This window comes from Alexandromys fortis, unplaced genomic scaffold (genome assembly GCF_014885135.2).
Source record: "Alexandromys fortis isolate MF-2015 unplaced genomic scaffold, M_Fortis_MF-2015_v1.1 scaffold_173, whole genome shotgun sequence".
Taxonomy (NCBI): Eukaryota; Metazoa; Chordata; class Mammalia; order Rodentia; family Cricetidae; genus Alexandromys; species Alexandromys fortis.
The window spans coordinates 37910-53714 of NW_026068051.1; the positions used below are offsets into that span (position 1 = coordinate 37910).

Consider the following 15805-nt stretch of genomic DNA (forward strand, 5'->3'; position numbering starts at 1 on the left):
AGTCACGAACAAGGCCACACCAGTTTGGAGTTATGATTAATAGGGTGTTATTTATTTAAAGGGGAAAACTTACAGATCACCGTCTCAGACAACAGCCATCTGCACAACCAGGAAGGGAGTCTAGTCTCCGGCAGAGCAGGAAGTAAAGAGAGCAAACAGAGGAAATAGCCGCTTTTTTAAAGGGAGAGAGACCACGCCCCAATGGGCTGGTATCACAGCAGCTATTGGTTGGAGGGGCGGAAGGACCTCCCGCAACAGAAGGCGTGTGCTGCCACACTCAGTGATGGAGAACATGCTGATAAACTCACAGTATTCACTCTAGCTCCTTCCTGTTTTCTCACATTTGGCTACTTAAGCCTTTTTTGTTCATTTGATTGTTTTTCTTAAGATGTTCTGGCTATGTAGCCTCGACCTTAAACTTCTGATCCTCCTGTCTCAGCCTCCTGAATGCTGGTATTATAGATATGTACACAGCTGGTTTAGTCTTGCCTGTTTTTTATTAGTATATCATATGGGTAAAATAATATATTCTTTTGTGCAACTGAAAATATTTCTATTTTACGTGTATCAGTGTTTTGCCTGGAGGTATGTATGGGCACCACGTGCATGTCTCATACTTGGAGAAGCAGAAGAGGGTGCCGAGTTTTTTGGAACTGGAGTTGTAGGAGACTGTGAGCTGCTGTGTAGGTGCTGGGAATCAAAGTCATGTCTTCTACAAGAGTAATAAATGCTCTCAACAGCTGAGCCATTTTTCCAGTCCCTCTTTTGTGCAGTATTTGGTTTTGGTATGTTTTAAATTTTTATTGTATGTGTGTGTATGTGTTTGCCTGCATACATATTGTGTACCAAATATATGCCCAGTGCCCAAATAGGCCAGAGGAGGATATTGGATCCCCTAGAACTAGAGTTAACAGGCAGTTTTGAGCTTCCGTGTGGATGTTCTGAATTGAACTCAAGTCCTCTACAAGAGAAGCAAGTACTCTTAAACACTGAGCCATATCTCAAGCCCTCTCAACATGTGTGGTTGTTTTCTTTTTTGTCTTGACATAGCAAGATCTCACATAGCCCAGGATGACCTTTAACTCACTTTTTACCAAGGCTTGGATTCAACCTTTCCCCCTTTTATTTTCTGAAAAAGAGTCTCACTATATACCCCTAGCTGTCCTGGAACTTTCTCTGTAGACCAGGCTGACCTTGAATTTACAGAGATCCACCTGCCTCTGCCTTTCTAGATCTGGGATTAAAGATGTGCATCGCCACAACTATCTTAATTCTTAATCTTATCTTCTGAGTGCTGGGATTCTAGGCATATTCCATTCTTAGCCTAGTTCATCTACTTTTATTGACAAGTAGTAGTATTCTGTTGTATAAGTATACAGCAGTTACCCGTCTTACCTGTTCATGGATTTTATATCACTCCCAGTGAACATTGATGTACAAGTTTTTGTGTTTGTGTTTATGACGAGTTATTTCTCTTGGATAAGTATCTGAGAAAATGTCTGGGTTATTCAAGAAGCTACTAAATTAAACGTTTCTACCCTTACAAATATTACTGCAAAAAACCATGAAAGGACAAGGTGCATTTCCTTCAACAAGATAAGGAAGTAGAAGGACATTTTCTTGTAAGAAAAGTATCTCAGAGCTCACTTCACATTTATATACATTATGCTTTTTCATAACTTGAATCTTTTTTTTTTTTTTTTTTTGGTTTTTCAAGACAGGGTTTCTCTGTGGTTTTGGAGCCTGTCCTGGAACTAGCTCTTGTAGACCAGGCTGGTCTCGAACTCACAGAGATCCGCCTGCCTCTGCCTCCTGAGTGCTGGGATTAGAGGCATGTGCCACCATCGCCAGGCCCATAACTTGAATCTTAATGAAAAATTTGTTACATATTTCAGCGAATCCTGAAATCATACTAGTACCAATAACTAAATTTGTGGTTGAACACAATGGCAGTAAAGAATAGTCTTATTTTCTAGAGAAGACGCACACAATGAGATAAGTACAAAGATAAAAATAAAGTACAAACTATGTTAAGAGCCAGGAGGGAATATCAGGTGGCCTGAGAAAAACCGATTGGGTGTAGAGCTCTGAGAGCCTCAGAATGTGTCAGGACTCATTCCATTTTCTCTTAAGCAAGAACTAAATAGAATGGGCGAGAGAGGTGTGAGGAGGAAGGAAGGCGAAGAGATGCAGAATAGGACTAGAAGACTCCACGACGGCAAAACCACCTACACGGCTGCCTTGGGATCCTGCTGCTGCTGGCAGCAGCCTCTGACAGCTCCTTTGCTAGAAGAATGCAATGGGATCCATATTGATCTTTGTAAAGGAGTATCTTTATTAAGATAAGCAAAGACGCCTCTCATTTCCAGTAACAGAGGTGTGGGCTTTTCCTTTTATTCTGAGAAGTAATGTTTTACCAACATATATCATTTCTCTTTGATGTGTGGGTTGAGTCATAAATTAATGTCACAAATGTCATCTAAATGAAGGAGGCAGCTCCATTATAAAGTAAGAAGATGTAGCTTGACATGAATTGTTACCATTGACAGCTGCGCACTCCTGAGCTACACGTCACCATGTTAAAATTGGGGGTAGTAATAATTTGTTGGAATGTAAAATTGGGCATTTAAAGCTGCTGCAGCCTAAAAGGTTGTCACTCTTTCCTAGTTATTATTTATTTATTTTTATAATTAGAGAAGATCTCACTACATAGCCTTGGCTGTCCGGGCAGGACTTGGACTCAGCACGCCACCTGCCTCTGCTGACAGAGTGCTGGAATTAAGGACTTGCTTCACCACACTCAGCTTTTTCTAGTTTTTCTGAAATGGCAGAGAACAGGTAGGTTGAATATGAAATTAGTTTTAAAGGCTCTTGGCATCCCACAGAGAAGTTGCTTTATACAGACTGAATCTTTCCATTTGTCTTAGGAAAAAAATAGGAAAAAAAACCCAAATGCATTATTTACTATACACTTTCTATCATGTATTATTTAATCTTGACCTAAGAGAGAGAGAGCATAGAACTCTATTTTACATGATACCATTAGTAAGTCCAACCTACTTAATCTTAAAATAACAGTATCAGGTCAGGGATTTAAAAATACAGCATTATAGGAAAACGGTTGGCGAGAAGACACCCTCTTCTGCCATTAATAACTGACTGGAAATGGTATTTCAGCTCTCAAATCCAGCTGAAACCCAGAAACAACAAATGGAGAGGCTAGAGTGGATGATTTGTGAGTACGTGCTTTTCAGAGAGGAGAAAAATCACTATGTTTGCGCTGAATTACACGCTGCCATGGCAGTGTGCAGCAATGATGCTAACATCCATACAGCTGTGTAACACCAGTTCCCTGAGCACCCACCACCAAAGCCAGCACCATGACGCCTGAAAATAACGGGTTTGTGCAGAGTTTGGTAAGAAAATTAGAATAATTTAAAGTCATTTCAGTTTTAGCCCAAGAAAGAAAAAAAGAGACACAGGAGGTAGTGGGGAAGAACAAAATATAGACAATAATACAGCTTATATTCAAGGCTGTGATGTGCAGTATACAGAAATTAGGGAGGGAAGTTCAGTGTGATGGAAAACTTACAAGTAAAATCTGCAATCTCAACCATGGGTTGAGTCCTTGTTGCTTTGCTTGCTTCTGACCTTGAGCAAAGTCACTGTTTTTTAAGGCTTGATTCCTCATGTGTAAAACAGAATCATAACAGTAATATCCTTTAGGGCTGTGGTAAGGATTATAGAGATGAACACGTGTAAACTGCAAAGCCCTATATAAATAAGGCATTGTGTGGACACGAGGCACAGATATATTTTCATAGAGCGGAGCTAAGGGAAAAGATTGTGAAAGCTTTCGAGACTTAGATCTGGGTTCCAACACCAACGCCACTGCTGGGAAGTCTGGACTTTAAAGCGAGTAAATTACTACTTTATTTCTCACATTCATCTTTTTGAGAAATGGGGATACTTAGAATCAAATGAAGGAACCTAAGCAAAGGAAACTACCCTTTTAGGTGCCTATGCACGCATCTCTAATTTCGAGGTGTATCCTCAGTAAAAAGACGTTTACTGTGTACTATAGTATCAACGGATATGCTAAGGCAAGGAAGGAAACTGAAGTCAATACACTCCGAGTGGAACCAAGAAATGCTTTCGTTCACTCTTAGCATGAAATGGGGTCTTCATCCAATAAGGATCATTCGAAGTTGGAGTGCAGGAGTCCACTCTACAGACTCGACGGGAAGGACCCTAGAATTCTTAATTAGAACCGGTTGCCATGGAGACAGTCTCTAGGCAGCGTGGGCTGAGCTCTCGGTAGGGATTGCGGGTGGGCCGCCGCTGGACCCTGTGCGCGCGCCCGCCACCAACTTTCCCTCCAGACAGGAGAGGGGTGGCGCGCTCCGCCCCCGCCCCTGGGCCGCGCACGTCCGAGCTCGGTGGCGCGCACGCCTGCGGGAGCCCTCCCCAGGCAACCCAGTGCTGATCGCCGGTGCCGGTGCGGCCGTTCCCCCTCCGTAGCGGGAGGCGAGGCTCCGAAGCAGCCCCCTCCTCCTCCTGGGCTCATCCTCCACCCCCTTCCCGGTGGACCTCAGGGCATGAGCAACGATGGCGGGCTGCATCCCTGAGGAGAAAACTTACCGGCGCTTCCTGGAGCTGTTCCTGGGCGAGTTCCGCGGACCGTGCGGCGGCGGAGAGCCAGAGCCCGAACCTGAATCCGAGCCTGAGCCCGAAGCGGAGCTGGTCGCGGCTGAGGCGGCCGAGGCTTCGGGGGAAGAACCGGGGGAGGACGCTGCGACAGTAGCGGCGGCCGAGGAGGGGGAGCAGGACCAAGACCCCGAGCCCGAAGAGGAGGCGGTGGAGGAGGAGGAGGCGGCGGCCGAGGGCGAGGAGGAGGAGGAAGCGGCGGCCCCGGGACACTCGGCCGTGCTGCCGCCGCCGCAGCCCCAGCTGCCGCCGCTGCCCCCGCTCCCGCGGCCGCTGTCGGAGCGCATCACCCGGGAGGAGGTGGAGGGCGAGAGCCTGGACCTGTGCCTGCAGCAGCTCTACAAATAGTTAAGTAACGGGGCTCGGCCGCGGGTGGGCCGCCGTCTCCGGGTCGCCAGTCAGGGTCCCCGTCCCCGCCACCCGCGTCCCCGCGGGGCTCCCGGGCGGGGTCCCCGCGCCTGCACCCGGCCCCACTTCTTCGGCTCTCTCGGCCAGCTTCTCGGCCACTTCGCACATCCTTCCCCGGCTCCTTCCTGAGAAGGTCTTCCCTCCAGTCTTGGGCTCCCCTTTCTTCCCAGCGCCCTTCTTCCTGGGGTTTCCTCCCACCTTCGTCTGTCTGCCCTTTCCCGGGCTGCGTTTCTTGTTGGGCGGCGGGGACGCGCGACTCCTTTATGGACTGTGAGGTGGAGGTGTCTTCCTGCGTAACCGCAACAAAGCTAATACCGTCCCGGTGTCCAAGAGTGGCCCAGACCCCTACCTAGATTTTTCCGTCAGGTCCTCACGGTTGAAATGAAAAGCTCTGTAATGGCTTTCCTACGCGAGTGCCTAGTATCATACTTTATAGACATTTGACAGGTCATAATTGAGAGAGGTGGGAAGGGATTGGGAAGGAAGGGTAAAACCCTACCAAGCAAGCCTTTAGGTGAAAGGACGCGGTCGTAATTCATTAAAGTAGAAAAGTCAACCTGGTTTGATAAAATTGCAATGAAGTGCAGTATTTTCAGTCCATTAAGTAGATGGGGTGGGAGGTGGGGGGAAAGCAGATGGCTTAGCTACCCAGATGAAAGTCTAAAATAGAAAGGTCAAGGCTTTGCCTTTCATCCGAGTTCTGCTTTTTATGGGCTTGAAATAGAAACGGTTTACAATTGCGTTTCTTTCCAAACGGAATTATTCCAAAATAATGCCTCTGCACACTGGAAAGCCCGGAGTCTTTCGCCATTCAGCTAATAGTTGTAATGAAAGGTGTTACTCTGACCACCCAAAAAAGTTTACTACTGCGAGTCACTGCAGCTAAGTTCAGACCCACTTCCTGGATTTCTCCAAAGCTGAAAAGAAGGGCCTGGAAAAGAAAGCTGTTTTGTCGTCGGCTGACCTCGTAGACACCTGATCAAATCATTCTGTTAAAAGCAGCTGCTCTTCAAAGTGAAAAAGCCACTGAGCAGATCAGATCTGTAGAATTGGACCGTGTGGATGCCACACTTTATAAACCATCTGGCAATTAATTTTACAATAATGTTCGATTACCAAAGGAATAATGTGTTTTGGGGAAATGCAGAAATAAAATGGCGTGTAATACCACCACCCAGGGGTAAACAGCATTAACGGTTTAGAGTAGTTCTTTTGTAAACTGTCAAAGAAAAGGACCTACAAAATGCCGTTTTTTATACGCTATTCAAAGACAAGTTTCTGCTCAAAATATAATGGAAATGTTTACCAAAATGAAGGAATTTATCTCAGACTAGTACTATTTGGACAGTTTTAGCCTTTAAATATGCACTTCCAGAAGGGACACACAGGCTAAGCATTAGTGAATGCTCCCCTAGCCTGTCATTAATGTAGGACAGTCCTAAACATTTCAAGGCTTTTAAAATTGAGCTGTACATGATGAGATGTACAAAATGAGATGGTAAGATGTGGGTGTTTTTTTCTTAATGTGAATAGAAAACAAGATTAATTTTAATGTACGTATAAATTAGAAAAATGATTAAAATGATAAGGTGATCACCAATGGAGAGCAGAAGCTTGTAATTGAGATAAAACTAGCAAAATTAAAGTTAGAAAGTATTATTTCCCCTCAAATCAGAGATTTTTCACATAAGGTCAGACTTTGTACCATATTTTGTTCCGATGCTAGCAGAGATAAAATGGCTGGCTTGTTTGTGTAAAGTATCTTTAAGGTCCTTAGTGGGTTAAAAGTTTAAAATGTGTAATGACATTTTTAGGTTTTATTCTTTTTTTTTTTTTTAAAAAAAAGCTTAAGACTTAGTCACAAGCACCAGGACCAGCTGACTATTAAAGAGGCTCTTCACTTTACAGGTGAGATTAATAAGCTGACTCTGTTAAAGAGTCAGGTCATTTTCTGTTCAGGCCTTCACTTTACAGGTGAGATTACTGCCTCTGTGCAGATCTGGGGAAAAACAAGTCGTGTACAAATGATTCCAACAGTTTCCAGCTTAGTCACTGAGTCTCAAAGCACCTTGACATAGTTGGGATGTTGACTTTTTAAATATCGGAGGAAGTTCTTAGAAATAATTCTTTTTTTAAAAAGTATGTGTCCGTGTAGGGGTATATATACGTGAGTACAGGTGCCAGGGGTCTAGAATCCTCCAGATTAGGCCAATAAGCGTGAATTGCCTACATGTGGATGTTGGGAACCCGACTCCTGTCCTCTGAGAGAACAGGAAGTGCTCTTAACCACTGAGTCTTCGTTCCAGTCCCTAAAAGAAATTCTGACTGCAAATACTTAATGAAGACTTAAAAATATGTATTTTCTCAGCCAGGTGGTGGTGGTGGCATACACCTTTAACACAGCAGAGGCAGGCAATTTCTGTGAGCTAGAGGCCTGCTTGGTCACAGAGTGACTAGTTTATGTCTACTGTGTTTTCCTGTCAGTATTTGAGAAATCTATCTGCTACGAAGGGGATTGAAAGTCTCAAAGAAACAAACAAAAAACCCAGCTTCTACTCTGTTTTTTCATTTTGTTGCTGTTGTTGTTTTGATACATGGTCTTAAAAGACAGCCCAGGCTGTTGTTCATCTCCTAATTTCACTGCCTCAGTTTCCCCAGATCAAGGATTACAGGTTTGTGTGACCACGTCTGGTTGGAAAATTTACCTTTTTTGTTTGTTTGTTTGTTTGTTTGTTTGAGACACTGTGTAGTCCTGGCTGGCCTAGAATTCGCTATGTAGATTATCAGGCTAGTCTCAAACTCATAGAGACTCGCTTGCCTCTGCCTCCATTTGCCACCATGCCTGGCTGAAATGTCGGTTTAAGAAGTGTAGTATAGTAACACATTTCCCCCAAAATCTGGTTTTCTTGACTTTTAGAATAAGAACAGCAGATATCTATCATTCCTAACCTTGATAAACTCAGAGCGACTTAAAAACAGTTATCTAGATTGCTCTTTGATAGTGGTGCACACCAGACACAGGAGGATCTCTGACTTCAAGTCCAGCCTCATCTACAGAGTGAGTTTTAGGACAGCCTGGGCTACACAGAGAAACCCCAAAAGAACAACAACACAGTTATATAGATAAGAAAAGAATGAAGGTTTAGGAACTTAGAAGTTGTGAGGGTTCAGTGGTTAAGAGCACTTGCTGCTCTTGCAGATTGAAATTCGGTTCCCAGCACCCATGTCCAGTAGCTCACAACTGCTGTAACTCCAGCTCCAGAGGATTCAGTGCCCTCTTCTGTCCTCTGTGGGCACAAAACATCAATGTAGTATATATACACCTCACATACATAAAATAAAAGTGAGTACTTTTGGGGGGAGATTTGGGTTTTTTGCTCTGTAGCCTTGGCTGTCCTGAAGCTCACTATATAGACCAGGCTGGCTTTGAACTTCCAAAGATCTGCCTGCCTGGCTTGTAATTGCTGGACTTAAACAGATAGACTACCATCCTGGCTAGAAAGTTTTTTAGAGTAATTCTTAGGATAAAATTCTTACCTTTAAACTTCAACTTGGAAAATTTGTACATAGGTGTACTCTGCTATATACAAACAACATGTAACATTTTGAAAGAACGATAATTTTAAAATGTCAACACCCCCCCCCCCCACACCTTTGAAAAAGAACTGCCCTCCATTTCCCAAGTAGTGGGATTACAAGGTGTGCCTCCATGCCTGGGTTCTTTGTTTCCTGGTAGGTATCTATTCTACCATTGAGCCATATCTCCTGATCCTTTGATTCTCCAATAAAAAATTATAACTAATGTCATATTCAATTTGAATGTCAGAGTATGAGGTTACTTGTGTAGGTTAATGTCAGTACTGTGTACAGTACAATACAACAACAATATAATACAATACTAAGGATCAGCTTGTTTTGATCTGTGAGAAACAAATATGCTGGTCTTATTTGAAAGCCGCGTGTTATCACATTTTCAAAGCAGTTGTTTTCTCGGTTATTCATTTCGGCTGGGACAGGCTTCCCAAGGCGGAGAGAGCTATCACAGCAGGCTGGCAAAGTTAAGTAGTTCCAGATGGTTTGCAGTAGCATCGAAGATAGCACATCAAGAAAGGCTTGGAAAACAAAATCATTGGTTATAGACTCTAATAATCCAGCTATGTTGAATCATGAATGACATTGGAAGAGGTCATTCACCTTTGTTTCATTTTTGTGTATATACATGGGGAAGTACATGAATGAAAACTATATCACTCCCTTCAAATATTAAACATTTTCTTATAAAAAAATAAGTGTTCACCAAAAAGTGGAGAAAGTTTACATAAACAAAAAGGGTAATATAAATACAGCTTAGTGTTAATCATAGTTCCCAAGTCTTTCTCTTAGCCTTTGAAGCTGCTGCTTTGCTGTAAATTTTTAAATATCCTTTTTTTTTTTTTTTTGACACGGTTTCTCTGTAGCTTTGGAGCCTGTCCTGGAACTAGCTCTTGTAGACCAGTCTGGCCTCGAACTCACAGAGATCTACTTGCCTCTGCCTCCCAAGTGCTGGGATTAAAGGCGTGTGCCACCACCACCACCCGGCCTGTCTTCTTAATATTGATGTTCTGTATTCGACCTTTTCAAGTCTAATATTTTTTGTCGATATCGTTCACCCACATGATTGGCTGCCCTGGTTATGCTCATGGCTCCCAGCTCTGCCTCCAACCATGCTTTGACTGCTAATGGAACAACTTCTACCTAGATGTTTAAAAGGCTTCTCAGATTTAATGCCCAGCCTCCTCTTCCATCCCTAAACAAAAACAGAACCTGGCACTCTGTGTTTTGTTTGTTTCATGTGTTGCTGGGGATTGCATAGGTTAGTGCTCTACCACTCGGCGTTGGCTCCGGTCTGAAGCCTGATAATCTTTGGAGTGAATCCATCCCCGGTTTCTTTTGACCCCTCACATTTGATTTGTCAATTTAGCCTTGGAAATATCTCATAAACATGTCTCTTCCTATTCACACTGTCCTTGTTGTCTCAGGTCCATTTTATTTACCCCTTTGTAGTCAGTTACCACTCTAGGATTAGACTACGTACTTTCTCTTTCTTTTTAAAGTTTTATTTAAATTTTATGTGTATGTGTTCTTTGCCTACATATATATTGGTGCACCACATATATATTAGTGCATAGTTAACAGTTGTGAGCCACCATGTGGGTGCTGGGAATCGAACCTGGGTCCTCTGGAAGAGCAGTCAGTGCTCTTAACTACCAAGTCATATCTCCAGGCTCAGATTATATAGATTTATATAGATATAGTATAAGTGCTTTACTAAAACATTTAAAAAATTAGTATATATGTGTGTGTATATATATAAATATTTATGTGTGTGTGTGTGTGTGTGTGTGCACGCATGTGCATGTATGCGTGCTTGTGGGAGTCAGTTATCTCCTATCTTGTGAGTCCCAGGGACTGAACTCAGATCAGGTCATCAGATATGGCAGCAAGCTTCTGTATCCTCTGAGCCATTTTGCCAGCCACAGCTTAGACATATTTACCCTTAATTGATGTTAACTAAACTGCAAGGTTAAGGGCATAGTCCTAAACTTCCAAGTCAATCCAAGACTTTTGATCCCAACTGTAAAGACAGTGTTCTAACAAAGTTTAAAAGAAAGAGATCATATAAGACCGCCCTCATCTCTGAGACCAGCTGCAAGTTTGAGAGTTTCTTAAAACCACCCTCAAATCCAACAATTCTCTAGAAAAACAAATAGAACTCATTGACCACTATGGATATAGTTTGTTGCAAGGACAAGCTGTGGATTAACGCCAGCCAAAGGAAGAAGTACACTGTACTGTAGGTGGAGTGGCAGGTGTCAAGAGTTCCTATGCTCAGGGAGGTCTTACCTTCTGTATCGCGTATGCTCAGAGTACTGACAATCTAAGAATCTCACCCAAGTCCCTGTTTTCAGGATTCTCATTGGCATTTGCATTTAGGAATATTTTTGATGTAATCAGGGATTCTGGGGACTTAAAGTTTTCCTCCTAGACCTGGGGACAGAGTCTGGACCTCTCTTTAGGCAAAGCCCAATTGTTATTCCTACTGGTCTCCAGATGGAAGGCAGTGAGGCTTTCCATCTTCCCTCATCGGCCTTAGCTCTGAAATCCCTCTCCGCTCTACCCACTGTAGCAACCGCACTCCAGCTATTGCAGACTACTAAGGTATTAGTGTGCATGTGTTATCCTCTCCTTAATGTCTGCGCATTTACAATAGTGCCCCCCCCCATGATGACACCTCATGCTTCATCCAAGGCCGGTCTAATCTCTTGTGTATTGTGTAGGTGTCCATTTATTACCAGTTCCTTTAGGAAACCTGTCCTCCTCATCCCCACATCTATAATGAACTGAGCATCTCTTCTGTGTGCCCTTCCAGAGTACTCAGTGCACATTCCTTGTGCAAGCTCATGTTCCATTAAACTCTTTTGAGAAACTAATGTTTATAATTCCACCATTCGGCCTTCACAGTTAGGCATACCTAAAATAATTCATGAGAATGAAGGAAAAAATGGTAAAATCTATTGTGCAAAATGTGAAATTAAGCCAGGCATGGTGGTACATCCCTGTAATTTCCAGCATTCTGAAGATGGAAGCTGGAGGATGGCCCATTTGAGGCCAGCCTGTGCTATAGTAAGTTTGAGGACACATACATAGCAAGAGCACAAACTTCTAAGAAGCAGGAGCTGAGTATGAGGATGTAGCTGAGTGGTAATTACTTGTTTAGCATAGGAAGACATTGGATTCAATTCCCAGTAGTGCCAAGAAAAAAATAAAGAAATGAGTGCTATTAATATTTGCTGTAATTATGGAGATTGGTAATTTGCTCTGAATGCAACTGATTTCATGGCAAACCTGAGAGCTGAGAGGTTGAACAGTGGTGGATCTTCTCGAATTTTCAGGGCATTGTAAACTGTGGTTCAACTGTGCTTGATTAAATAGATTGAAGGATTTTATGTCCTGTATTAAATTTTTAGTTCTCATAAAATGAACAAATAATTTAATTTTTTTGCAATAATTAGGGGCTGGAGAAATGGCTTAGGTTGAGTGCTTGCTGCACAAGCATAAGGACAAATCCCAGACCTCTGTAACAAGACAGGTGTTCCGTAAATGCCTACAACGCCATCTCTGAGGGATTCGGTTCCTTCTTCTGGCTTCTGTGTACCCCACAACAGGCAAATAAATTAATAATTTTTTGAAAGTCTAAGGTTGAACTTTGTAACACAAGAATAAAACATTTTATCCTTTTCTTAGTTACATATACTTTTTCTAAAAAATAATGTTTCAGTAATTAACTAAAATTCAAGTTAAAGGATTATGTAATATTGGTATATAAGAAATGTATGGGTTGGGCATGGTGGCACATGCTTTTTTTTTACTTCTTAAGTGTGTAGCCCAGGCTGACCTCGAACTTGTGATCCTCCTGCCTCTGCCTGCTTTAGCAAATTCTACCGGAATGCGCCACCACAACTGGCAGCACATGCTTTTCATACCAGCACTCAGGAGGCAGAGACAGATGGGTCTCTGAGTTTGAGGCCAGCCTGATCTACAGAGTGAGCTGCAGGATAGCGAGGGCTGTAGAGTAAGACCATGTCCCAAAGGGGAAAAAATAGGGGGCAGGGTCAGCAGAGTGGCTCAGTGGTTAAACACTTGAGTAGCATGTGTAAGATTATCCCTAGCACTGCAGACAAAACAATGACAGGCACGGTCTGTAACCACAGTACTGAGGGCACTGAGGCAGAAGGATGATGAGTTTAGCTAAACTGGACTATAAAATACCAAGACCTTGTGCATTTGTTATTTTTCTCAATCACTGACAAGATATCTGACAAAAGCAAGACAAGGGAAGGGAGGGGTTATTTTGGCTCATGGTTTAAGGATATAGTCTACAGTCATAGGGAAGATGTTGTCTACGATCATAGGGAAGATATCATTTACAGTAACAGGGAAGATATAGTCTACAGTCATAAAGAAGATGTCGTCTGCGGTCATAGGGGAGATGTCGTCTACGATCATAGGGAAGATGTCGTCTGCGGTCATAGGGGAGATGTCGTCTGCGGTCATAGGGGAGATGTCGTCTACAGTCATAGGGGAGATGTCGTCTACCGTCAGGGAAGATGTCATCTACCATCAGGGAAGATGTCGTCTACCATCAGGGGAGATGTCGTCTACCATCAGGGAAGATGTCGTCTACCATCAGGGGAGATGTCGTCTGTGGTCATAGGGAAATGTAGTCTGTAGTCATTGGGACAGGAGAATAAGGAAGCCAGTCACACTGCATCCACTGTCAGGAAGCCGAGGAAAATGATTGCTGGTGCCTGTCTTTCTCTTATTTATTCTGGGACTGCGGCCTATGAAATAGTGCTGTCCATAGTGGGTCTTCTGATCTCATTTAAACCAATCTAGAAACTCCCTCACAGACCCTGACCAGTTGACAGATTCACCATCATACCCTGTATCAAAATCTGCTGCCCCACCTTGTGTGTGTATCCCTACACATATATTTGAGTGTGTATGAGAGAGAGAGAGAGTGTGTGTGTGTGTATGACTTGTTGCTGGGACAAAATACTCAAGAGAAGCGACCTGGGAGAAAGGATTTAGTTTAGTTTAGTTTCATGCTAAGGGGAGGCGTGGTGGATAGGATGTCATTTATGGTGGTAAGAGTTTTAGGTATGGCACGTTCTATCTGGACAAATCAGGAAATGGAAATGTTGGGCCAGAACTGGGGCTACCAATAACCATTTAAGTCCTGCTCCTACACCCCTGTGTTTTCCAACTAGGCCCCATTCCAAAAGGTTCCACAACCTCCCAAATAGCACTACAGCTGGGGATCAAGTATTCAAATGCATGAGCTTATGGTGCACATTTTACATTCAAACCATAATTTTCTGTTCCTGTTCCCATAGGCTTGTGATCTATCTAGTAATGCAAAACATACTCAGTCCAACTTCATGATTTCCATAGTCGTACAGTTTCAACAGTGTTCATAAGTTCAAAGTCCCTCTTAAGATGCAGGCAATATATAGTGTTCTCTCTCTCTCTCTCTCTCTCTCTCTCTCTCTCTCTCTCTCTCTCTCTCTCTGTATGTATATCTATTCCAGCCTGAGCATATCAATTTTGCCTCATCTATATTTCACATACCTTCCCTCACCTCTCATCATGTTCTATATGATTTTTTAGTGAGATTTTAGTAATTAACCTTAATTCTATTGAACATGTTATATATTCCAAACTTTGAGAACATTTTGATGATCATCCTTTGGATAAGTCTCTCATTTTTTTATTTTTTCTTTATTTCTTTATTTCTTTTTTCTTCCTCTTCCTCTTCCTCCTCTTCTTCTTCCTTCTTCTTCTGACACAAGGTTTCTCTGTGTAGCCCTGGCTGTCCTAGAACTCCCTCTGTAGACCAGGTTGGCCTTGAACTCAGAGACCTGCCTGCCTCTGTGCTGGTGACCAGTGACTACCATAGCAAACTGTGTGCTTAGTTTAGACTCAATATTTTTTTTAAGTGCTGGGGTTGGAGGCTTCACTCAGTGATAGAGTTTTATCTTCCATGTATGGGACCCCTGAGTTCAATCCCCAGCACTGGAAAAAAATAGCACAACATAATAAGCACATAATCATGGAGTAATGTCTCATTCACGTTCCTAGGTTTCCGTGTTTAGGGAAGTGTATCTTTAGGGAGCCATTTCAGAAATTCTCTACACTACCATAGAGAAGCAAGATGGAACATTTTAATTATTTTGTTTAGAAATCTTTTAATTTCATTTCTAAATGAAAACAAAATGTTCTGCCTCCATTCCCACCAGCCTGGTCCAAGCTACCACTCGGCTACAAAGTACCAAACAATTTTCCATTCTTCAGAGTGTTGCTTTTCTGTCTGCTTAAGACACATCTCAGTGTGTTCAACTTGTAGCAACATGTTTGGTGAGTCTGTAGGGCCCTGCCTAAGACTGCTCCTGGTTACCCCTCATCTAGTCTTACCTCAATTAACCTGTGTTCTTGGCCAGTAACTATGCACTAATTGTAATGATCTTGATTGAATTTGCAGACCCTGGATACTCTTCTTGCTTCTTTACCTAATCAGCTCCCCCCCCCCAACTTCTCAACTCAACTATTAGGCTTTATTCTAAATCTTTCTTCCCAGTAGAGTTATTCCTTTCTAGTGTAAAAGGATTATATTTATCTGTTTGTTATGTGTGTATATGTGTGAGCATGTGTTTGGAGGTTACATGGAGGTCAGAGAATTATTTATGGTAGTCAGTTCTCAGCTTCCACCATGTGTGTTCCTGGGGTGGAGCTCTGGTCATTAGGTTGACAAGCACCCTTATTGCCTGAGCTATCATCAGTACTTTTTTTTCTTTTTAAAGACTATTACATTGTTACTGGCCTTACCTTGCTCTGTAGCTGAGGATAATATTTAACCTTTGATCCTCATGCCTCTACCACCTGAGTATTGGGATTACAGGCATGCACCACCACTCCTGGTTTTTGTGGTACTGGGGATTGAACTCAAAGCTCGGTTCACATTAGGAAACCACTCTGCTAACTGAACTTTATCCCCAGCCCATGGACTCTGTGGTGGCTTTGGTTTTGTTGTTGTGCTTTGAGACAGCATCTCTGCTTCACAGGGATAACCCTGTGAAGATTTGTCACTGTA

The 15805-nt window shown here is 42.8% G+C and overlaps 1 protein-coding gene across 2 annotated transcripts in view; it reads left to right on the forward strand.

The window, feature by feature from the left end:
* The first annotated feature begins 4462 nt into the window (after positions 1 to 4462).
* Ppm1e (protein phosphatase, Mg2+/Mn2+ dependent 1E) overlaps positions 4463 to 15805 on the forward strand; it is a 146732-nt gene continuing 135389 nt past the window's right edge. For both annotated transcript variants that reach the window (XM_050119542.1, XM_050119541.1), the window contains exon 1: positions 4463 to 5054. In XM_050119542.1, the coding sequence (XP_049975499.1) occupies positions 4609 to 5054 (446 nt within the window). In that variant the 5' untranslated portion in view covers positions 4463 to 4608. The remainder of the gene's footprint in view (positions 5055 to 15805) is intronic.